The 26,141-nt window shown below is 38.7% G+C and overlaps 1 protein-coding gene across 2 annotated transcripts; it reads left to right on the forward strand.

Annotated features, from left to right (window-relative positions):
* Positions 1–1,568: 1,568 nt before the first annotated feature.
* On the forward strand, positions 1,569–26,141 carry EXOC1L (exocyst complex component 1 like). Of its 2 annotated transcripts, XM_032400412.1 has the most exons (4): positions 1,569–2,234; positions 3,529–3,742; positions 18,594–18,724; positions 25,099–26,141. In XM_032400412.1, coding segments are annotated over exons 2-4 (399 nt in total). In that variant the 5' UTR covers positions 1,569–2,234; positions 3,529–3,741; the 3' UTR covers positions 25,366–26,141. The 2 variants fall into 2 exon arrangements, with proteins under 2 accessions (XP_032256303.1, XP_032256301.1); XM_032400410.1 differs by lacking the exons at positions 1,569–2,234; positions 3,529–3,742 and adding an exon at positions 7,601–9,871.

The raw sequence follows: 26,141 nt of genomic DNA on the forward strand, positions 1-26,141 counted from the left end.
CTGAAGTGGAGTGGAGGTGGTAGGAATCAGAGAGAAACAATGAATATGAGTGATATTTGTTGAACAATGCTTGGCAATCCACATAGGACAATTATAGTATTAACTGAGAGTTATGGATGAGGATACAACAGTGAATAAGGTGGGTGTGGCCTCTGTTTTCAAGGAACTTTAGATTGGTTGGGAATATAAAAAAATTTTAAAGTTCCCCTAATACCGTCTTTGTTTTAAAATAGAGTTTAGAAATGGAACGTTGGAAGTTCGGTAAGGCTGACAGATCAGGAAACAATTGTTATATTCACAGATGCCAAGAGGAGGGGCCATGCATGCCACACCACAGGGAGATGCACAGAGAAGCCCCGGGGTCTGTCAGGAGGCAGAGGAAGAGGGGGGACGCGTGGGCAAGAGTCTTTATTTTGGTTTGCACGGGGAGAAATGGGTGAAGCAGGATAAGCAGGTTTGGGATTGGCTAGTTTGATTAATTAAAGTGGGCTCTGGGGCTGAGGAGCTGTCCCCAGATGCCTGGTACTTGGCCCTGGGTGGATTATGACAGGTGGCCTGATAAGGAAGGTGATGGGGTTATGACCCCTCCAGGGTCAGCAAGGCTCCGGATGTCAATGTGTCAGAACACAGAAAATAAAACACACTGTTCATACAATCTCCTTAAAAGTAGGAAAGTTTATTTAGTTTTGTATCCCTGGCATCCACCACAATACTTTGTATATAATATGGAAAGACTCCATAAGTGTTTGTTGAATGATGAGGTTAATATATCCCTTCTTCGACTCTTTAACTTTATTGAAGTTGGACAACTGTAACATCCTTGGGCATCAGCTTGGTGGTCACTTTGTTCTGGAGGTCCTCCTTAGATTCCTCGGACTCAGCTGGGCACCCCTGCAGTGGGTACTACAATGCAGTACCCCAATCCCCCTCCAGCGAAGGAGGGCTGCTGGAGATTGCCCTCAGGAGATTGTGAATAAAAGCTAAATAAATAAATGATCCTTTTAAAAATTAAAGATACTATTAAAATAAAAAATGAAAAGTGAATAATATTTCTTTTGTGGCAAAGCTACTTTATATCCTGGTTAGTGCTCTTTCAATTTCAAGAGACAGAAATCCAACTTGAACTTGCTTAAGAAAAAAAAGGGAATTTAGTGGTAATATGACTAGAAAACCATTTTCAGTCATGGCTGCTCTCCACTTTCCCTTGTCTCTCATATCTATTTATCTCTACGTATGACCTCATCTTTTTTTTTTAACTGAAAATAGCCTCTCTGTGTTTGGGGACAATGGCCTCAAACAGCTCCAGCTTACTTTATGCTTATAGTGCTTGATCCAGTAAGAGGAGAGAGAAACCATTTTTTTTTTTTTTTCCAGAATCTCTGCATAAATTTCAGAGGAAACTGTTGAATCCAGTCTGGAGATGGAGACCACACAGGTTCCTTAAACAGGGAACAGGTACAAAACAGCAGTTACTAACTGTAGACTAAGGACGGGTAAACAATAAAATACTAAGGACTAAAGGAGTCCCCTCCCCATCAAGAATGAGATTCAGGCCTTTTGAAGGGGGCGTGGCTAACACAGGAACCAGACACTTACTGGTGGTACGAGAGACTTGCCACGGGGTGCTGGAGGCCGGTCTCCGGAAGCAGCTTGCCGTCGTGGGCGGGTGTGGACGGCTGCAACTGGTCTGTGCAAGAAATCCACTGCTGCCAGAGGGTATGGACGGCTGCTGATGGGAAGAGCATGGCCTGAAGGTTGAGCTAGAATTCCCCTGTGTAGCCACTAGGCTTCCACCCTGAATATCAGTAATAATGGAGGACCAGAACCTGGAAGGGACTTGCCTTCCTGCTGCTATTGCCTCGCAGGGTCACTCCATTGCCCTCTGCTAATGCACTTTAACATTCCACCAGCTAGCGGGTGAAAGAGATACGTTTACAGGGCCCATCTGCAAGATCACAAAGCAAGGCAAAGAAGGGTGGATTTGAAGCCGAGAGACAATCGGTGAGGCCCTATCCTGCTTGGAGCATATGCACAGCCCTGCGCCAACCACTGTGACCAGGGGCAGGAGTGTTCTTATTAGCTAAGAGGAGGCCAGGGTCATGTGCTCGTGCCTGTGCGGTGGTGAAGCAAATGGCAGGGCGGGCAGCCCACGGCCACACATGGAATGGCTCCTCCATGGAAAAGATGGATTCTGCTACCCGAAGAAAGGAGAGTGGGAGGCAAAGAGGAAACAAGTAGGTATCCTTTGTATGTTGTATGTTGACCTGTGTATGTCCAGTTCCATTTGGAGTTGTTGGTATAGGCAAGGGAAAACCATGGCCTTTCCCTAAGACTGATAACTGCATTTTAATTCATTTAAGAGACATTTATTAAGCACCTACTATGAGAGGAGTCATCCTTCCTAATCCCAAACTACTGGCATCTTTGTGGACACAGGTTGAATTGAAAGGCCTTAAAATGAAAAGGCAGTTAAAAAACAGGGTGAGACAAGAAAATAGTACCTTTATTTACAGATTAAAATGTCCTAAGAGGTAGATCTACAACTTCGTAGCGAAGTTTTTAAATACTACTCATGGTCAAGTTGGAACAAAGCAGTATGGTCTAGTGGGTCAGAGCACAAATTATACAGCAAGACTGCCTGCATCCAAATCCAGCTCCACTACAGTGTGAGACTGGGCAAGTAACGGGCCACTGGTAGGAAAGTTTTCTCATACATAGAACTGGAATAACAATAATACACACCTCATAGGACTATGGGAAAGATTTTTAAAAAGCCAACATCTGTAAAGTTTTTAGAACAGCACCTGGCACCTAGGAAGCGCTGTACAACTATTACACACTTATTATGATTGACTATTATTAGTTGGATATCAAGTAATGTGAGGGTTTTTTTTAAGATTTTATTTATTTATTTGACAGAGAGAGACACAGTGAGAGAGGGAACACAAGCAGGGGGAGTGGGAGAGGGAGAAGCAGGCTTCCCGCGGAGCAGGGAGCCCGATGCGGGGCTCGATCCCAGGACTCTGGGATCATGACCTGAGCTGAAGGCAGACACTTAACGACTGAGCCACCCAGGCACCCCAAGTAATGTGAGTTTAATGTGAGTTTCTCTCTATTAACTAATTGGAAATCCTCTTATCTCCAAAATACAAAACAAACAAACAAACAAAAAACTTGCTTAAAAACATCTAAATGCTACATATATATATATACATATATATTAGCACCCATTCTGTAGAAATAATTTTATTATTTTCACTACCTTACAACATTGAGGTATTCTCCTGATGAATGTAAGTCATATGTTCCTGGGAACCAAATAAAGCCAAACAAAAACTTGTTCTTGGTGTTATTCTGCAGCATACGAAGAAGATAGAAAACTTTTCTTTATAACCTTTCTTTAAATGTTTGTAAAAATGTATGAAAAGATGAAATCTTCTCCGAAAATAAATTTGTATATATATCTTGTCAAAAGAATATTTTTTATGAGTACTTTTAGAATTTCTTTTTCTTTTTCCCTTTTAATAGGAAACTGCTTCTATAAATCCAGTGTTTTAAAATGACACTAGAACATTCCGAGCAAGAAATGTACTCCATCTCTGGCTGAGTCAGAGAAACCCTTTCTTAATGAGGACTCTGGCACTGACTGTGAACCACTGAAGCCTTCCTATTGTGACATATTCGGCAATATTAGTGATAAACTGAAGTCCGAGATATCAAGTATCTCATCAAGTCCTCATCAGTGAGTGTTAGAATGTTGGGGAATGGCGGGCACCAAAAAAAGGAATTGCATTTCTTTTCCTTTCAGGGATAGGGCTGTATTCTCTAATAACTCTTACAACAGAGCTATGGGACTATGTGGAGCATCCATAACTGGAAAAAAAAATGGAAACCAGAGAAAACACTGGACGAAGTACATCTATTTGGAATTTATCCTAAATCACCAAAGTGATTTAGTCCATTTGGGCCACTATAACAGAATACCATAGGTTGGGTGGCTCAAACACAAAACATTTGTTTCTCACAGTTCTGGAGGCTTGGGAAGTCCAAGATCAAGGCACTAGCAGATTTGGTGTCTGGTGAGAGCCTGGTTCCTGGTTCTTTTCCCTGTGTCCTCCTCATGGAAGGAACAAGGGCGTTCTCTAGCATCTCTTTTATAAAGATAATCCATTCATGAGGACTCTACCCCCATGACCTAATCAACTCTCAAAGGCTGTACTTCCTAATTCTATCACATTGGCCGTTAGGATTTCAACATATGAATTTTGGGGGGAAGGACATACATTCTAGACCATTGCACACTCACATACATACACAGACACACACACACACACACAAAATATTTCTAGACTAGAATTACCAAGAACTACTTTGATTTAAGAACAAATATTTCTTGGATTAAGTAAAATATGATATGATATAGTAATAGAATTTTTTATGTGTAAAAAAGATTATTTTGATACCAACATTGTCCTGATTCCTACAAATGAAAGACTAAGAAATATAACACAGAACTGATAATTTTCAATCTGCATGTAAACTAACATAAAAAGGTATCATGTTCAGGACTCTCATAATGAAAAAGATTTAGTTACAATAACATATTATTACTAAAGACATTCTTACCAAAGGTAGAAGCAATAAATATGGGACAGAGATGCATTACCCTCCTTGTCAAGCATTAAGGAGGGCTACCGTGTTTCCACAGAATACCGTTTCCTCCTAGGGAAAATGGAGACAATCATATATCTTAGCTTTGCTGGAAGACTAAATTAAACAATGTATATTGCAATGGCCAACACTCAGAGTCTGGCATTGATTAGTGCTGATAAATAGTATTTTCTCTTCTCTCCTGGAGGCCATTCCAGGACTTAGTGATACGAGGGCATACACAACCACGGCCTTTTGCTTAACCAAAAGGTTGCGGGTCTAGAAAGAAGGCACAGAGTTGGGGCCTAGCCTGTATCCACAGTGTTTACCACCCTCTCATCATGCCCCTACAGAGCAGCCTTGAGAAGAGTAGAACTTTGGTCTACAAACTCCCAGGTAGGCCAACTCTGTAATTCCAAGGAACAATTACCTTAGCCCCCAGCTCTGTGCAAGCCTACACTCCTATAATTTGTGAATGTGCAAAAGGCAGAATAATATTATCACTTGTACACATTATTATCCTGTTACCTATGAACACTTACTCCTAGATACCTTAAGCAAATAAATTCTATGGTTGCAAGAGAGTGTAAAATTTTTACAGACTAGGTTGGGAAGTGATTAAAACAAAATTCCAAAACTGAAAATTGAAAGAAAAATAGTTCTTTGGTCTCTAAAAAAAAATTGTAAGAATAAAATAGATCTGGACTTTTTACAGACTTAGATATTATAGTCCACTCTTCTAGTTGTGGGTCGTGTGGAATCCAGGCTTCAGTTCCTCAGTTAACACAAAAGTTAATCTGTGAGTCTTTATAGGACTCACAAGGAGGCCTTTTCTTCTGAGTAATTTGCCTCCCTGTACACCAGCTGGGCTATAGCCACATAGACAAAATCTTCATTATTTTACCCAGGATGGTAGACTGGTCGGACCTCATAATGAAACAGTAGGTATTAAAAATTCCTTCTCTAGGGGCACCTGGGTGGCTCAGTAGGTTGAGTGTCTGACTCTTGATTTCAGCTCAGGTCATGATCTCAGGGTCATGGAATCGAGCTCTGCATCAGGCTCCATGTTTGGCGTCGAGTAGGCTTGGGATTCTCTCTCCCTCTCCCCCTGCCCCTCCCCCCCACTCTCTTTCTTTCTAAAATAAATAAATAAATCTTTAAAAAAAATGTTGCCTGTCTGTGGAAAATACATTTAGGGGATGTTGGAGTTTTAAATATAAGGGTTTCCAGAAAAACACCGTTTTTTTTCCAATGGTTTCCTCATCATCATCCCCATTGACAATTCCATAGCATTTTAGAAAATAAATTTACAGACTAGAATGATCTTTGGCCATGAGGAAAGAATGTTTTTAGAGCTCCATTAAATACCTTTTTTAAAAAAAATTTAAGTAATACCTACGCCCAGCATGGGGTTTGAACTCATGACCCCGAGATCAAGAGTCACATGCTCTACCAACTGAGCCAGCCAGGAACCCATTATAGTTCTCTTAAATATCTTAGTGAACACTTTTGGGGGTCTATTTGTTATTTTTCTATAACCTCTTCTGTTGATGTTAGTTTCTAAAGGTTTAGTACTGTATTCCTCTTCATTAACAAAGAAATTAGGGTTTCTAGAGATTTTCCTTGTTTCCATTTTTTGATGAATTGCCATTTGTAATTCTTTTAAGTTTGAATCCTTTGATTCTTTATAACTTAGATAATGTTTTGATAGATTGGTCTCATAGAATGATTTAGGATCTTAAAAAAGACATTTATTAGCATTTTAATATGACTTTCCCCTAGGACTGTCAAACAAATCAGTACAATAAGAATATTCAAACCAATTGGCAAATCGTTCCTGAACACATTTGTTGACAGCAAACATTTCAATTTGGAACTAAAAGGTCACTATGTCAGTTCCTGAACCTCTAATTTCAACATTACTTAAGACCATACCAGAATACATAGCCACTCTTAAGAACTTTCAGAGAAAGTTGTAGTAATTTCCTTCAGAAGTGCAGTTGAGACTATCACAACTAAAGTGCATGCATTCATGGCAACAAGAGCAAATGGATATTGATACAGGATAAGTCATTGGTAAGACTAATAACTGTCAAGTCCAGCTATGAGGATATATAACAGTTATGAGGAAATATAAGCTGCAAAATCAGCCATTCAAAAAAAGAAAAAGTCATTATAAGACTGATTCACTTATTTGTTCTTTTGTAAATATTTACAAATAAAGTGAGTGAATAAATGAATGCAAGAATGTTGAGGATATGCTAGACACTGCATATCACATATCCTGGTTGTATGGTGAGCAGGAAAAACATGGTTCTTGCCCGCATAAAACTTACAGTCTAGCAGGAGAGAAAAACATTTTTAAAAATCACATAAATAAGTGTCTCATTAAATTTTTTTTTTTTTAAGATTTTATTTATTTGACAGAGAGAGACACAGCAAGAGAGGGAACACAAGCAGGGGGAGTGGGAGAGGGAGAAGCAGGCTTCCTGCAGAGCAGGGAGCCCGATGCAGGGCTCTATCCCAGGAGCCTGGGACCATGACCTGAGCCCAAGACAGCCGCTTAAGGACTGAGCCACCCAGGCGCCACTAAATTTCAATGACAATGCTGTTGATGAGTGTTCTGACTGTCATACCAGTTTTTTTGTTCTCCATAAGAGGACTAAAACACCCAGGAAATAATTTTTCAAGTGTAAAAGCTGGAAAGAACATCTTTTCTGAAAATCTCCCTCCTGTGATATGGGTCCATTATCTCATTCCCTCCGTGGAAGTGGAAAGTCTTTGTGTCACATTGACTTTCCCTTCCACCTTTCATATCCAAGTAGGTACATGGCTTATTGATTTTATCATCCAAATATATCTTATAAGCATGCCCTCTTCTCCATTTCTTTTTAGAGAAGGGGGAGAGAGAGATGGGGGGGCAGAGAGAGAAGGAGAGGAAGAATCTTAAGCAGGCTCCACACCCAGCGCGGAGCCTGATGTGGGACTCAATCTCACGACCCTGAGATCTTGACCTAAGCTAAAACCGAGAGTCGAATGTTTAATCAACAGAGCACCCAGGTACCCCACCTTCTTCTCCATTTCCATATCCAAAAGCATAGTACTAGTTCTCTGTTACTCTACCCAAATTGTTTTATCTTGACTCCCAGAATAGGAGATATTAAAGTAGGAAAGGACCCTAGAGATCATTCTTCAGATGGAGAAACTGAGGCTCAGAAAGACAAATGTCTCACCTAGGACCCCACAATTCAGCCTAGCCACAGCCATGCCAGTAATTTTTCTCTAGAGCAGCTAATATGCAAGCCATGGAACACTACTCATTGCCTGCTTCCTGTCATTCCCGGCCTCTTCTTCCTTGTTAGAAAATCCCCTTTCCCATGGTAGGAACCAAAAATGACATATACTTGTTTCCTAGGGATGGCCCTGTGACCCAGTTTTGGCCACCAAGATATAAAGGGAAGTCTCTGGCTGGTTTCTGAGAAAGAGTTTGCTCTGACATAAAGTGAAATCAACTAGAGCAACCAACCCCCTCATCCCCTGTCTTCCTGTCCTTGGAGCTGAACAACAACAGCCTAAGGACAAAAAGCCAACAGCTGAGAATTGAAAGAATCGAAGCACTTGGGACCCTCATCTATGAGCCCTGAGCTAATCTTGAAACTGCCTCCTTGCAGACCTTTTATAATGAGAGATTGTTTGAAGTCTTTCCTACCTACAACTTTATGTCATGTGTTCTGTTACTTGCAGCTGAGTGCACCCTGAATGGTCACTGGTTTATTTCTTTATTTTCCCTCTACCCCTCTAAGCTCTACAGGAGCAAGGAATTGACCTTTTTTTTTTTTTTTTTTTTTTTTCATTGCGTGTTCCCAGTTCCTAGAACAGAGCCTGGCACAAAATCAGCCCTTGAGAAATAGTTGTTGAATGAATGAATGCCCAAAAATCTTCACTGGCTTTCTAATTCTGCAGAATAAAGTCCAAAGGATTAATCTGACATTCAAGGCCCTTCCTGATCTGGCCCCAATCCATCTTTCCAGCCTTATCTTTTACTTTCACACATGCTACTACTCAGGAAAACTGACTACTTCCTGTCCTCCCAAACACCCACTGAGCTTTCTGATGCAGGGCTTTGGCTCACAGAGTCTGTCTGTGGAATAGGCTCCTTCCCCTCCTCCACTTTGATACTTTTCATTCGTTCTTCAAGCTCCAGATAGATCTCCTATAGCACTTCCTCTGATACTTTTCAGGTACAAATATCTTTTCTATGTTCCCTTTTCTTTTGTGCCATTTATCACTTTTAAACATTCATGCTAATTATTACGGTGTACTCATCTCTATCAGATTATAAACTCCTTGGGGATAGAAAATTCACCCTCCCAAGAAACAAACAGAAAGCTTTGCCCCAGTGGATACCTAGTACATTTTTCTTTGTGAGTATGAGCATAAACAACATCAAAGTGAGCCCATTTAAACAATAATTCGGACCCAGGAATTGGTGCTGACTTTCATGGAAGCAGAGGTCTGATGAATTGCAGGAGGGGAAAGAAGGAGGGCAAGAGACTTGTTGGAAGCGTCAGGAGCTAGCACTGACGCTTTGTCTCCTGCCGATGATAGCAAAGTTCTTAACGGAAGATGATCCCAGTCAATAGAGCCAGACGTCTGATTTATATAATGGAGTCAAGCAGAAGCAGTGGTCTTCCTCCGCAGAGCGACGGAAAGGAAAAAGGCTACTAGACTAGAATAACCGAGGGACTCCACAAGTAGAGCTGCCGGTGTTCAGAAATGTGTTCCCCCTCAGCAAACCACAGGAGAGCTCCCGAGAGCAGCCTCCTTGAGCCTGGATGCTGAGGAGTGACGGTGGGGCGAGTGTCGCTGCTGGATTTTGCCCGCCGCGCCGCAGCTGCCACGGGGCACGCTGCGCAGTGAGGGGTCTGACCGCGCACCGACCGCTCTCGGCTCTCCGCTCTCCGGAGCCTGGGTCTGGCCGGGAATGAGAAGTTAAAGAGAGCCAGGGCTGGGAGGCGCAAACCCCAAGAAATCTAGGGAGCGAAAGGAGAGCGACGGTGATCTTGAGCCAGGACATCAGGCCAAGTGGACCTGGAGGAAATGTCATCATTGGTAAAGGAGGACTTGGAGAAGAAACTGTTTAAGCCGCTCTCGCAGAATCTGTACGAGTTTATTGAGATCGAGTTCTCGGTCCAGGACAGGTATTACCTCTGTGTGTCAGGTAATCTGTTCTTTCTGTTACGACTTCAAAATGTAAATAACTCCAAGAGGCATGGGTGGTGGAAGGACATGTTTGTATGTATTTTCCGAAATAATAACAGCACGTGTATCTTCTGGTGATAGAGCTTAACTATGCCAAGTTTAGGAATTCAGATTCCACAGGATTTTATTTTCAGTGCTAAAATGGAAGACAGAAAAATAATATCATAGTAAGAATATCTTGGTTGGCTGTTCAGAATGGAACCGGGTATGTATTTTCCTGCTTTGATTATTTTGTCTCCAATCTTTTATTTAACTCACTTGCATGGTATACAATCTTTATGTGTAAGAGCTTATTTTTAAAAATTCAACAGAGAGCTTTCTTTATATTTTTAAATACACTAGAGAATTGAGTTATACAGCTCTATTTCCAACCAGCCTGGACAACTAGGAGATTCTCCTTTTTCATGCTAGGAAGGAAAAAAAGACCTTGGATTTTCTTCTAAGGGCTTATTTAGACTTCCTGGTGGTTTATTTTGAAAAGAGAAATGATCTTCTAAAAATTCTTTCTCTTCTAGGAAGTATGCTCACAGAAACAATACTTTAATCATAGAAATTAGTTCATGAAAATGGAACTTTAAGGATAAGGGGCTGCTCTCTAAACTACTTAACTAAAATACAGATTTTTCCCTCATGTTCTTAAAATTCACAAAAATTGTCCGTACATGGGAATAGGCTTTTGTGCTTAATTATGATTTGCCTAAACCTGCCATGTTTGTGAATTTAGACAGAAATGTTTGTGCCATTATTGAATTTAATATATAGCATTCCCTTTTCCCAATCCATGCCTTTTGCTACTTCTCAGGGGCTTAGGAGGAAAGAGCTCAGAAACTCTAAGTGTTCATTGTGGACTTTCTTTTTTAAGGCACACACCTCAACATTTTCAGAAAACAACTTATTATAATTCTCTTCCTGATAATTGCCTCAGAAGGAATCTCTAAAGTTGTCAAGTTGGAGTACTATAAGGGAAGTAGAACAGCCTTAAATAAAGTGCTAAGAATTTTTAAAAATTCTATCATTCCTAATAAGATCAATGTTTACTCAATAATAAGCATACTAATATTTATCTAACACTTTACCTAGCATATGTTGCTGTATATAAATACAAAGTATGAGGACTTGGCATATCAGCAAGGTAAAAAACTTAATTGGCCAGGAAAAAGAAAGAAATCAAATTATGGGAAAATGTCAAATGAAAGAATTTTAGAAACTTTATTGTATCCTAACCATGAAATCACTGTATGTTTAAGTATTTTGACTTAATATATTAGAGAAGATGTTTATTCCAACATTAATATTTAATCATTTTATTCCTCTCATGATCCTCTTTATAAAGTTAATTACTCATCATGTAACATTAGTAAACAAGTATTTTTAAGGAAAACTTATAAAAATAAAATAATCTGAACAATGTATATATATAACTTATCAAATATATTTTAATTCCTTTCTCCAATCATATAAATAACTAAACTTGTCCTATCTGGTATGAAAAAAAAAAAAATCCCCTGGAATTAAACTTTTGGAAATGGATAATGTCTTTTTTTCTGCTGTCCTTGAGTTCTAAGAAAGATACTGTGGGCTGGGGTTCCCTGCTGTCTTTTTTCATAAATGACCTGAATTCTTTTAACAATGATCAGAAGGTCAAGGGGTTACATTCTTAATATGTGTGAAGGCAACCTCTTTAGGGTTCAATTTTCTCATCTGGAAAATGACAAGAGTAGGTGATCACTTTCATTAGTAAAATTCAATGATTCTCTTCTGTAAGAAGTAAGGAAGGAAAAAAAAAAATCCTCTCAGATGTGAAGAGAAAGCGAGATTGTGTTATTTCAGATAAAAGTTAACATTATAAGTCATATTTATTCCTAATTTTTCATACTCTTCTCTGTATCACAGCCATCAGTTGGAGAGCACTTTCCCTAAATGTAACATCTCTTTATGACCCTTTCAAATACATTTAGGCAGAGTGGTAATTTAAAATGAAGTCAGTGTGATGATTGATAGTCTTTAATCTTTGATCATGCTTTACTCAGAAGATTTCTATTGATATGAATCAAACAGGTCATATCACAGTTATTGAGGCAGGTAACTCCAAATTTTGAATGTTGGCCACCTTCACAGAATAGAGACTGATGATTATAATTTTCTCTTTATTTCCTACAATCTAGCAGTTCTAAATTTGTAAGAATTGAAAGGCTAGACTAGCAGAATTCCATCAGGCACTTTTCAAACTAAAGAAGATATGTTTAGATAAGTTAAATTTTCTACGTATCTGATCAGAATCTGTCTTTTGTAGGGGTCTCACAACCAGATGATTCTGATTTACTGTTATCTTAATATTTTACCTGATTGATGTCAAAAATCAGATGACATAAACCCAATCTCCCTCTCTGTATTTTGCTAGGATTTACATTGAGGATTTCCTGGCACCTCAGTCTCCTCCCAACTCAGAGTTTGCATGGTCATTTCTCCTTGGGATTAGCTTCCCCTAGCCTAGAACATCATTATCCCTGTCAGTTAAAAGCAGCATCTTCTTATAGAGGATAGAGGAGCCCTATTTTACGCAGTCACTAGAAAGGGATAAGTCACTGTGCAATGATGAGTGCAAATGAATTAAAGGAATTCTGAAGGACTTGAAATAGTATATCCAGCATTTGCCATAATCGAATGGGAAGTAGCAGGGCATGGTAGAATGGACCCTGGGATGCTCGCAATCAAGTCTGGTATAAAACGTGACTACTTTGTCCACCCGCCGGCTGTGAAATTTGGGGCAAGATAAATAACTTCTCTGGCCTCAGTGTTGGCATCTCTGAAATGGAAATAATAACACCTACATACGCACATAGTGCTCTCCTATTAAATCCTAACTGGGGGAAAAAAAAAAAACATGATAAATTATGTTCCAAAGAAATAAAATAAAAGATAGGGTTATATTTTTTAAATGTATAGAAAAATATATTTACTGTAAAAATATGCTGAAATATATTTGTATAAATTGTATATACCTTAAATATTTATAATAAAAATAAAATAGACACTAAACATATATATTATATTTAATATATAATGAAAATTGAGATATTATATTATATATTTTACAAATATAAATTATATACATATTCAGATACAGAGTATTTTAAGTATTCTCATATTTTAGAAAAACATTCTTCATTCATAAATATTAATTTTAAAATAAATGGAATTGTCTAGAATTATGAAAACTGTGTGTATAAATTATCCATACATATTACATTTTAATGTCAGAACAGAACTTCTCTGTGAACCAGGAATCTAACCATTTTGTCAAACCATTTACAGTAAGAGTGGTAATAATAAGAGTTAAATAAGAATAAGAATAAATTAACAAGAAAAAGAAACAAAATATTAGAGACCAGGTGCCTTATAAACAATAAATATTTATTTCTCACAGTTTTGGAAACTGGGAAGTCCCAGATCATGGCACCAGTAGATTCAGTGTCTGGTGAGGACCACTTCCTCAGAGACCACCATCTTCCTGTAACCTTACGTGGTGGAAAGGGCAAGAGATTTCTCTGGAGTCTTTACATAAGGGGACTAATGCCACATCACCTCCCAGTGTGCCCACCTCCTAATACCGTCACTGTGGGGGTTAGGATTTCAAAAATGAATTTTTTTGGGGGGGAACACAAACCTTCAATCTATAGTGCTCAGTATAGCCCCAAAATTGATTTTATAAAAATATTTCTAGAAAAAAATATGATTCGAAAATTGTTTTTTTAATGAAATCAATACTAGCATTCTCAACGACCCCAAGACATCACCCATACATTGAAACATTTTCAGAGGCTTCCTATCTTTGATATCTCATGGTGATTTTTTCATATTATTTCATTTCAATGATGAAAACAATTATGTAATACTAGGATTGTAAAATAGCAGTCATTTGTTTATTTAAAGCATTTCTGTGTAGCTCATTTGTGAGCTATTGTTTTTCCTCTATTCTGCAAAATTATATTGGTTCAATTAGCCAACCTTCTTTCCATTTAGTCTTATGAATTATAGTGACTGTTTTACTATGATAACAGAGGCAGTTATTAATGAGTGTTTCTTTTGAAATTCAAAGTGAAAATAAATGGTTGGTGTGAAGTTAAGATTGTAATTCTGAAAATGCTAACGAAACCATTAATACTGGAGCAGGTTACTTTGAAATTCCCTGAGTCTATAGATTACTCACTGAATCAGCATTATATGACGGCGCCTCTGATGTTACTGAAACCAACTCTCTAACACTTTGACTATATACTACACTTGATCTCAGCCAAAAGGCCGAGAAGCGATAACACTTTGACTATATAAACACATTTCTGTTTTAAGACAATGTGATAAGTTTCCACTTCGCCGCTGCATTAATGTGGATATGGCCATTTAATTTCAGCTGGCAGCACAGGGCAAGCATGGAAATTAGGGATTGGGTCCACTCCCGCGTGAGTAGACTTCTTTGACTCTTGGCTAAAGACAATTCGTGGAGCCTCCTTGACTCCAGAGGAGGCTCCTTTTGCCAAATTAAAGAATCTGCACTGTCTCTGTGCTGAATCATTTTATCAAAAGGTTGGCTTTTAAAGTGTGCTTGTTTCCTTAGTTTGGTGTTCCTGGGACAGTAGTCATTAATGTAAGAAAACTTGATAACTGGTAGGTCCTACCTTCTTAACATCTCTTTCCATCCTTTATAGAACTGCTCAAGAAAACTTTCTAGAATTTAAAGCTTAGCCTATTAGTTAAAATCCTTCAGCGACAACCCTCCTCCCAGGGGACCCCTCCACACACACATAGCTTTTAGGATCGCATTTGAACTCCTTAGCCTAGCATTCTAGACCCTTCAGGAACTACCTCCTGCCTTACCTGGTTCCTACCACCTATCCACCCTCACACTTCATGCCAACAATACCTAATACCTATCATGACTCAAAAGGGTCAAGTACTTCATGCTTTTGTACACATGCTGTTCCAGAACTCCTTCTACTACTTTCTTTATTCTGCTAACTCTTACTGCCCTTTACAACTCAGATTATCCCCTTCAAGAAGCTCTCCCTGACCCCACCTTCTCCATTTTCCTATATTACCCTGTCTGTGCCTCCCTCATTCCCAGCACTGTGATCATGTGTGTTCTTTCTGAGCCCCTACTCCCCGTAATCTCAGGGAGAGCAGGAATGGTGCCTTATGGGAATTCATTGTTTTCATGCCTAGCATAGGGCTTTGTACAAAAGGGGAACTCAAATATTTATCAAAATAATGAAATGAATCCGTGGACCTATAGGCAATCAGCTAACTATCATAACATGTAGATGAGGCAGTGGAATTTGCTTCACATTACATTTTCATATAGTATCCAGTTATTTCTCCCCATACCCATCCTCTCCCACACCGTAAGTAGCGAGTGAGACAGCGAGCCGGAACAAGAACACTGTCCTTTGGTTCTGAGGTAGAGCCTTCGTCTGAACAGACACAGCTGCCTCCTGGTGGAAGGAACTGCCTCCAAGATCTTGTCCTTATTAAGTCTGACAGAATCAACTCGGCCTCCACGTCAACACGCCATCCTAATGGCTTCCTTCCTAATCCTTTCCTCTTCCCAAAGCTAACATCTAGACCAGTAGAAATGGAGAAATATACATAGGCAAAAAGCCACCAATTTTTGGAGGCTCACAGACTCTGAGCCAGTTTGTTGATACTGAATTAAGATCTTCTGTTCTGGGTCTTCTCAAGGACATGCTCTTCAGTCACTCCCTTCATCCCCCAGAATACACGATCCCTCCTCTTCCAAACTTGTGGAATGTGTGATCTAAATCATAGCCTTTAATCTCCTCCTGTTTCTTTTTCTAATCCTACCTAACCTGGGAACTGGCACACAGTATGACTCACTATTACCTAGTGCATGGAGGAGTCCTCTGCAAGTTGTCTTCTGCCCTCACCATTCCAGAGAAACTGCCCTTGGCAAAGAAATCAATGATATTCCCCAAGTCAGATTCAGTGCCAGGTCTGAACTCTGCTTTACCCGACAAAGTGACCTCACGGGATGATCTCCAATTTTTTAAAATCCTCCGTCCTTTTGATTTCCATAGCATTGCCTTGTTGGGCTTGTCTCTTCCTACGGCACCTTCTCAGACTTCTCTGCTGGCACCTTTATCTTCTCTGCTCTGTCTCACCTCTTTCCTCTGCTCTTTTCCCTATAAACTTGGTCTTGGAAACCTGTCCACACAGAAAAATCCCAAGCCCATATTTCCATTCCTAAACTATAAGCTTCCATCTCCTTCTTTTCTGAGATCGTTTATGGACACCTTGTCTGAATGTCAAAATCTAAATTCATTATTCTGCCCAACCAGCTCACCGTCCGGACTTTCCTGTTTGGGTTTCCATCCAGTGTTGTCAATGCCTCGTTTGAAATCTTACTTAGATTTGCCACAACTATTCTATTGCCCACATTCTGTGCCTAGATTACAACAACAGCCTCTTAAAACAAACACAATAAACTACTTTACCACTTACTGCAAACCAGGCACTATCCTACCTCATCTATATATTTTATCTTTAATCTTTATACCCTATGAGTTTGTACAACTCTGATGTGCACTTTACAACTTGAGCGAATGGAGATTTAATCTCTTTGGACATGAAGTAGTTTACTCAGACCACACTGTAAGAAGTGGTGTCATGATTTGAATCCAAACTGTCTAAAGCCAGAGCCCACTAAGCCTCGCTGCCTTTTCCAGGGATCTCCAGTCCTTCTTTGTTTTCTTCTCCAGTGTATCTTGTGCATCACTGCTCCCAGAAAAATACTCCTTTAACAGGGCACCACTGTACTAGCCTCCGGTTCAAGGAGGAAAGAGACTTATTGAATATGTATAACTGTATGAGCTTTCACTGAACACCTGACAGAGAGCCCTCTTCTTAGATTTGTGAACCTGCTCAGACTCCCTCCTCTAGAGGATTGAAGTCACTGAGCAACTCTAAAGTTCGACTGGTTGCCTTAATTTCAGTCTCACTTGCACCTTCAGAGGGTAATTACTCCCTTCACCAGCCCCAATTCTGGAGCCCTCACTGCCCAGGCCAGAATCCCATCCCTTCCACCAGAAGGAGGATTCGGGTATCACAGGTCCTCAGTGGTCTCTGTCCCTTTTCAAATCCAGAGGTTTTCAAAACATTTTCACAATCTTCTCAACCTAGTTAATCCTATTGCCCACCGTATCCTATCACCAACCAATCTACACAGTCCACTTGTTCTAATTCTATTGGTGAGGTTCAGCTTCTATTGTCATCCATTTCCTCATGCTGTCCTTCACCTAGAGATGCTTTCAGTATCATCCCTGCCTTCCCAAACAGGACTATTATAAATCTGTCTCAAATTCTGTTTCTCCCATAATTCCTTCCTTAACTATTCCAATCCTCTCCGTCCTCAGAAATCCTGTTGAACATACAGTCTGCTGCACATTGCTTATCTAGCATTATGATTATATCTTAATGTATTGCTTTATATCTTCTTAACCAAGAGGACATGCCAAAGGGCACTTTCCAGAACCAAAAGAAAGTTCCTCAAAGACAAATTCCAGTTTCACTCTTAGAGGACAGAACCAGTTTGCAACTCTCTAAGTGACATCATCCATCTTGAAAGAAGCTTTCAGAAATTCAATTCCTACTGCAACCTCTTTATAATATACCTACATACCATTGTATAATATACCTATATACCATTATGTACCATCACTATATATTTTGTGTGACTCATGTGTGTTAGCAACAAAACCATAGATTCTAGAGGGCTTGGACTATGTCTCATACTTGTATCCCCTCTGGCATCTGTAATAGCTCTATCAGGTAAATAGCAGATACTCAGTAAATATACCTTTATTAATTCATTGATAATTTTCAATCCAAGAGCTCCAACATCAAATGTTGATTCCTCTGTCGTGTTCATCTGAGACCAAAGATTTTAAGTCCAGGAAATTATTTCCCTCATTTTGTTCACATCAAATAAGCAATGATTTTTCCCATGCCATTCAAGGTATAGTACTAAAGCTTTTTGTCTTGATGGAACATTTTGAATGCTAAAATTTGGAAACATGCCAGAGAAGATTAAAAATCTCAAACAATACCAAGCAGGTCAACAGTAGCTGCGATGCAAGCACTTCTACATCAAAAATCTCACGGCGACTTTAAAAGAAAGCATGCAGAGTAGTATTCATATGGTCACTCTTCAACACTGTGTTGCTGTGTGAGCAGAACTGCTTTCCTGACCTCACTTTCTATATTGTCATAAATTAAAATTCCAATTTGTTCTGGTAAATACTTTGGCACTGACTGTATGCTAATGCTAAGCCTCTTATTTCCTGCCATGAGTCGAACCCCATTCTCCACCACAAAGCTCATAGCTGAAAGCCCGTAGCTCAGTGCACCATCCGACAGACATTACCAGGGCAGTATGTAACCACAGTTGTAGCAAAAAGTAAGTTAACATATGGAGCAAATTAGGGGGCATTGTCATGAAGGTTCAGATACATCAGGGTTCATCACTGGGGTACAGATACAATGAAGGCTCAAACTCGTTCTATGAAAAGGAGATACATAAATACCGAAAGGTATTAAAAGTATAACTTGATGAATAATTTATTACGTTCTAAGAGTTTATGAAAACTAAATGTTTTTCTGCCCTCCAGTGACCAAAAATGAAGAAGTAAAAATAATCATGGTGAAACACTACACAATAGGTTTAGATGAAAAATACGAAGTGACAAAAAAGTGGTCTTTGAACGATCTGCAGATGATTGATGGAAAAGAAGCAGATACTGTAAGTGTTATGTTTTGCAAGGGAGATGTGGGATCAATATGCTAGAAATCTTTGTGTTCAATATCCTACTTCATATTATTCTTGGCATATACTAAGTGTTAAGATGACATATTGTTCTTAAGTGCTATGGGTTTCTTCTGCTGGGATAATCCACGGGGTTTTTTGTTCCATTTTTCTGAGTTGGAGTTTGAATTTTTGTCCATTAAATTTAAAAGCATCTTTCCCAAGGGATTCTTAACAGGTTAAACACGATAATGCCAGTTAGTCCTAAAACTTTAAATGATGCTTCCACCACCGCCCTCTCCCCACCCCAAGTTCCTCCATTAAATTTTGGGGATTCCTTCCTCATCTTCTTCAAACTACTGTTAGTTAGCCACTTGATCCTCCAGAAAAACCAATAACTCCTGGAAATCCTACAACCTTAGAGTTGAAAGGTGGGGAGAGGGTGTACATGCCAATCTCTCCACATAACCTCTTGACAAGTGGTTTTCTCAGTCTTCCCTTGAACTTGTCCATTGATGGGGAACTCATTGTCATGTGAGGAAGTCCATTCAATTTCTGAATTGCCATACTTTATTTTTAAATTTTCTGCTATGTTTAACCAAAAATCTGCTTCACTCTAACATCCACCCATCAGTCCTGGTTTTGCCATTTGGAGCAACTTAGAAAAACTCCAATCCTCCTTTTACTTAGCAGCCTTTCTAATATTTGAAGATGATTATAATGTTCCCTCAAGTTCTCTATTTTCTAGGTTAAATGTAACCATTTCATTCTTTAAATAACTTTCACATGAAGATCAAATCAGATAATATGATGGGACAATACAAATGTTAAGAGGTAGTAGCATTGTTGTGGTTTCTCATGACATTGCTTCAACACCCTCACTACCCTGTTTTCTCTCCCCTGGAATGCTCCAGCTTTTCCAGAATTAAATACAATAATTTAGAATTAGTGTGGCTAGTTTGTATTTCCTTTGATCTGAATTCTTTATTTCTCTTAAACACTTACCTGAAACCTCAGGTCTTTTGTGCCTGAATTACCATTTAACCTGATCTGCCATTACTTACATAGCATAAAATTTAAATTAGGGCTCTTGGTGATTTGGCTCCTTTATTTCTGGTCATTCCCCCTTAAACTGTATACATCCACAGTGCTTAACTACTGACTCTTGAGGTTTAAAATGCCCAGTCACCTCCATCTCTCACCCCATTCCCAGATTCCCTATTGGGTAAAGTTCTACTCGTGTTTCCCTTCCCCAAAACCCCCATTGCATTGTGGATGTAAGTTACAGACATAATTCCAGAAACTGCGATTGTTGGCTTACTCTGTCTCTCCTCTGGATAGAAACCTCCTAAAAAACTGAGACCATGACTTTTGATCTCTTATCGTAGCCTTCTGCCTTATAGATATTAAGCATTCAATAAGTATTTGTGTTTTTGTTGGATCAATTAGAATTTAAGCTTATTTATTCTTTTTTTTATTATTATGTTCGATTTGCCAACATATAGTGCATCATTAGTTTTCGATGTAGTGTTCAATGATTCATTAGTTGCAGATAACATCCAGTGCTCATCACCACACATGCCCTCCTTAATGCCCATCACCCGGTTACCCATCCCCACCCCCCTCCCTTCTGTAACCCTCAGTTTGGTTTCCAGAGTCCAAAGTCTCTCATGGTTTGTCTCCCTCTCTGATGTCTTCCCATTCAGTTTTCCCTCCCTTCGCCTGTGGTCCTCTGCTCTATTCCTTATGTTCCACGTATGAGTGAAACCATATGATAATTGTCTTTCTCTGTTTGACTTATTTCACTTAGCATAATCCCCTCCAGTTCCCATCCATGTCGATGCATTTATTCTTTATCTTAGTGAATACCATATTCTTAGTTTAGCTTATTATTCCCACCTATCAAATCTTTTTTTTTTAAAGATTTTATTTATTTACTTGACTGAGAGAGACACAGCAAGAGAGGGAACACAAACAGGGGGAGTGGGAGGGGGAGAAGCAGGCTTCCCATGGAGCAGGGAGCCCGATGCGGGGCTTTATCCCAGGACCCTGGGATCATGACCTGAGCCGAAGGCAGACGCTTAACGACTGAGCCACCCAGGCGTCCCTATCAAATCTTTTAATACTTGATTTTTTAATATTCACTGTGGTATGATGCAGATTTAATGAGCACAACACGTAGGACTTGATTCAAGTCAATAATAAAAATGATGAAACAAGCAGAGCTAAGCGCCATCTGGGTAACCTCTAGGTAATTGATTGGTTACTATTACCACCACTTGCAATACCGATCCCTGCTACTATCTCACACTTAGTAAACTCTTATCAGATGCCAGGAACCACATGAAGCTCTTTTCATATATATTTCACATAATCATCACAAACCTTATAGAATTAGATTCTGTTATTACTTCCAATTTACAAATGAGGAAAATGAAACTTGAAGAGATTAATTGACTTGCCCAAGGTTACAAAGCTATTCAGTGCTGGAACTACACTTTGCCCAGAAACCTTCTTTGGACTGCTTGTTTAACATCTCTACAAATTCATATATTCATTCATTCATTCATTCATTCAGAATTTGTGGTATACCAGGTTCTACTAGGCTCTTAAGATATGGTGGTGAAATAGACAGACATAAGCATTTAATCCTACCTGACTTACTTATTTACTTAATTATCTAGTCTGAATACATGAATTTTGCCCTTATGATCTTTACTGAAATCAATATATGCTATCTGCTATTATCTTGACATTACCTAGGAATCAATCCTATTTTAAAAATTTGGTATGTTTGGCATGACTTCTTGGTGAAAGCATGCTGGATTTCATTGCTTTTTTTTCCTGAGTACTCACATAGCATTTTTCTGATAATATATTCAACCTAAAAGTTCAACACTTAGGAAATAGTTATTATTGCATGTCAATATGGTGGAATGTTACATGTAATTAAAAATCATGTTTCCACAAGAATGACTCAGAACTCAATTGTTCACTACTTAATAAGTTTTTTAAAAGTCAGCCAAATACAAAATTTTTCTACTGTTATCTCATTTTGCATATTTAGAATATTTCATATTATTGAAAACTGAAATCTGAACCTTAAATTCAAATACAAAAAATACATATGGGTATATGTATTTATGCATGTCTATCTATATATGAAAGAAAGCAGTATTTTAACAATAATTATCTCTGTGTGATAGGATTACATATTTTTAAATTATTATTTCTTCTTTATACTTCTATGTAATTGTCAAAATTTCTTTTTTTTTTTTAAAGATTTTATTTATTTATTCATGAGAGACAGAGAGAGACAGACAGAGGCAGAGGGAGAAGCAGGCTCCCAAGGAGCAGGGAGCCCGATGCGACACTCGATCCCAGGACTCTGGGATCATGACCTGAGCTGAAGGCAGACGCTTAACCATCTGAGCCACCCAGGCGCCCCCATAATTGTCAAAATACTATACTGCATTGAATTTTATCAGAAATCAATCTCAAGGTGCTCCTGGGTGGCTCAGTTGGTTAAACGTCTGACTCTTGATTTCAGCTCAGGTCATGATCTCGGGGTGTGAGATCAAGCCCTGTGTCAGGCTCTGCACTGATTGTGGACCTGCTTAAGATTCTCTCCCTCTCCTTCTGCCTCTCTCCACCGCCCACTTGTGCACTCTCTTTCACTCTCCACTCTCTCTCTCTAAAAAGGAAAAAAAAAATCTTACTGTGCTGTTTAATAAATAAAAGAAATATTTTTTTAAAAAAAGAAGTCAGTGTCAAGTTCACTAATCTAGTTTCAGGAATTAACCATCCCTGCCTCTTTTTTGGCCCATTTTTCTTTTCTTATTTTTCTCTCAAGTTCTCAAATATTACTGATGTCCCTAATGATTTCCTACAAGTTTGGTCAGTGCCTGGGGTTGTATTCAGCAAGCCCGTCAACTTAGATTCCCTGGAAGCAGCTCGCTGTGCTCTATTTTCTCCTCACCTTCCTGGCCTTAATTCCATCCCAACCTTGTTGATTCTTCCCTTTCCTGTTGAAGATCATCATCTTTTATAGTGATCTAGATACAAAAGAGAAATTGAGTATTTCTAATTTTCTCATCACTCTAGGACCCAAAAATACTAAACTGCCAGAAAAAAACCCCTATAATATCCAAAGAGCAGTTCTTTTAAAGATTTATTTTCTGTGGATGAAACGAAAATATCCCAGTTGTTCTGGGAATTTCTATGTCTCCTCTCTCTTGGAATTGAATCCTCAGAAGTCAGCATCTATTATATTTTTCTCAATAGCAACAATACGGTTTTAAATAGAACAATTCCAAGCCAGAGAGTTGTCAACTTTAAAATGGAATGGAATTAAAACTGAAGTCAATCTATAAAGCAGAAATCAAAAGGACTGGGGATTTGGAGAGTGATGTGGTTGGTATATCAGGAGGGCAGATGGTGTAGCAAAACTTCAGGCTGGGTTGATTGAGATCTTTGTTCTTGTCCCGGCTCTGCCAACAACTACGTGTGTGACCAGGGCTCTCCCTCTCTGGAAACTATTACCCCAGACATAAACAAGAGGTCACTGAGTGATCCGTGAGACCCCCTTCTAGCTCTAGGATTCTATGGAAAGAAAGAACGAGAGAAGGGAGGGGGAGAGAAAGAAGAGGAAGGAAGCACTTGTATTCTATGTGCATGCCTGCTCAGGCTTCAATTATTAGGCTAAAGTAGAAAAGTAATCCTCTGTGAGTATCTCAAAGGCATAACGGATATTATCTACAGGATAAGGAGCCAATGTTTTAGTGAGAAAACTATATAAAGAGCATGATTAGTATATGGTGATGGAATGGGTGTGATTTCCTTTTATTGAGATTTCCTGCAGAAGTGTCTTTCAAGCTGCAATTATGACAGCCAGGAAAAATTTTGCAAGGTGTGGCTCAAGGGAACACTGCATTTAAAATCATCACTTTTGAATCATGGAACACTACATCAAAAACTAATGATGTAATGTATGGTGATTAACATAACATGATAAAATAAATTAAAATAAATTAAAATAAATCACATCACTTTCGTACATTCTTGTTTGAAAGCATTGTTGTTGGTTTTTTTTAATTTACTGGCATGAAGCAAGGCAGTATTCACACCAATATCACAATCTTTGGGGGCAGATTCGGGGAAAAAGAGCTATTATTCATTAAACTCTACCCTTGCAGTTTTTTTAATTAATCTCATGTAAATTTCATAGCAACCATATCTAAAATGAGGAGAAGAGTGAAGGTCAGATCAGGTAAGTATTTTGCCCATGGTTACATCAGAGATTCAAAATGGTTATCTAACTTCAAAACTCATGTTCTTTTTCCTGCATCCTGCAAGAATTTTCCTATTTAAAAGAGAAATTGCAAATGCATAGCTGTTTCTTTATAATGTTTACACACTACCTGGTAACAAATTATTAATAGTCTGGTTTGGTCTCTCTCCACCTCCTTGTCATTTAGGGCAACGTTTACCTCCACCTCTCTTTTTATAGGACTACTTCTGATCAGTTCAACACACATTTGTTGAGAACTTAGTAGTTGCCAGGGATAAGCACTAGGAACTCAGAGATAAATAATTCAAAACCTCTGCCCTCAAAAAGAGTTAGGGGTTAGACAGTTAATGAATGTGGAAGCATTTTGTAAACTGAAAAGCATTTTATAAATGCAAAGCATTGTTGTTACTGCTCTTAGTAACAGCAATTATTATTATTTTAATATGTAGGACCTAGATGAGGTTTGATGTTTTTTCCTCCAAACACCTCTGCTAGAAATATAGCAACAGCCTAGAGCAATCAACAGAGGCAGTCTTAAGTAATTTGACAATTTCAGTCAAATGATTTAATGATCCCAGCTGTTAACTTCAAAGGTAATTCCTTGCTATTAACTTCAAAGTCAGCAAGCTGGTGATCTGTAGCATGCTAAATGCTAATCTTGCCATCTTGTATTTCCCCCTTCTACCATTGGAGTAGCACAAAGGATCAACCTCCTAATAAAGAAAAGAAGAAATCTTTTCTCCCCTCCAGAACGGGGGTTTATTTCTCTTTTTCCATCCCAACTTATCCTCTCAAACTCACTACTGTGGGAAAACTTGATAACTGAGCATCCTGAAACATGTTTTGTTTGAATAATTGAAAAATCACAGAGGCTTCCAAAATAATCTTCCATATTATTCTCTTTAGAAGCAATATGTTCAAAGCAGATAGCTTTGGAAAGTTCATTTGTAGGTTTTAGAAATATGTTTGATACTGATACTTTACAATAAATAAGCATATGTAAGAGAATATGAGAGAATCCCCAGGAAATCCAGCTACTTTCCCGGCTACAAGCAAAATCATGTCTCTCTTTTTCTTCTAGGACAATCCATTTTTTGATCTGCATTTCAAGAAAGTGTACAGTTTGGAAGCATACAGTTGTGCTTCTAAATATGCCTTTGCTCGAACTGTAAATAAGCTGAATCATGCATATCTTAAGAAGGACTTACAGATTGTGAACTTTGATTCTACTTACATTAATGATGATTCCATTTGGTCCTCCAACAACAAGGATTGCTTGGTTCTTATGAGAATATGCTTTTATGCTTTCAATCTAGTGTGCTTATCCCTGTGTCCCCTGCCACTCTGAAGATGTATACCATGTTCCTTCATCAGTGTTCTATGAAGATGGTTCCCTAGGTAAATACCAATAATCATGATTTTGTTTTTCCCCTTCATCAGTGACTATGATTTATATGAAAATAAAGTGATTTGCAGTGAAATGTGTTTTAATGCAATCATTCAACATTTGGGACTTTGGCCTGTGCGTTGCTTGGTAACTTTAGAAGGAGCTGGATGGTTTTGCCTACATTTGTATTCTACCAAAAAGTATCAAGAAGTATCTTGAAAGGCCTAAGTAAGTGGAAAGACAACCATGTTCATGGATAAGAATTAATATTGTCAAGATGTCTGTACTACCCAAAGCAATCTACAGATTCAGTGCAATCTCTATTAAAATTTCAACAATATTTTTAGCAGAAATTGAAAAGTTGATCCTTAAAATCATATGAAATTGCAAGGGGGCCTGAATAGCCAAACAATCTTGAAACAGAAGTACAAAGCTGAAGGACTCATCTCCCAACTTCAAAACTTACTACAAAACTACAGTAATCAAAACAGTGTGGTACTGGCATAAGGATAACCATATAGACCAGTGGGATAGAATTGAGAGTTCAGAAATAAATCCAAACATCTATGATCAGCAGATTTTTGACAAGGGTGCCAGATACATTCAAAGAGGAAAGAATAATCTCTTCACCAAATGGTGCTGGGACAGCTGGATATCCCCAAGCAAAGGAATGAAGCCCCTATCCTACACCATATGCAAAAATCAACTTAAAATGGGTTAAAGACTTAAATATAAGA

Source organism: Phoca vitulina, unplaced genomic scaffold, assembly GCF_004348235.1.
Source record: "Phoca vitulina isolate PV1807 unplaced genomic scaffold, GSC_HSeal_1.0 scaffold3, whole genome shotgun sequence".
In the NCBI taxonomy this organism is placed as follows: domain Eukaryota; kingdom Metazoa; phylum Chordata; class Mammalia; order Carnivora; family Phocidae; genus Phoca; species Phoca vitulina.

Bases quoted from the DNA above. Each gene is read 5' to 3' on its own strand.
- EXOC1L (XM_032400410.1), top strand. From the start codon at position 9,751: ATGTCATCATTGGTAAAGGAGGACTTGGAGAAGAAACTGTTTAAGCCG. The intron at 9,872-18,593 runs GTAATCTGTTCT...TCTGCCCTCCAG, and splicing joins GTATTACCTCTGTGTGTCAG to TGACCAAAAATGAAGAAGTA. The intron at 18,725-25,098 runs GTAAGTGTTATG...TTTTTCTTCTAG, and splicing joins ATGGAAAAGAAGCAGATACT to GACAATCCATTTTTTGATCT.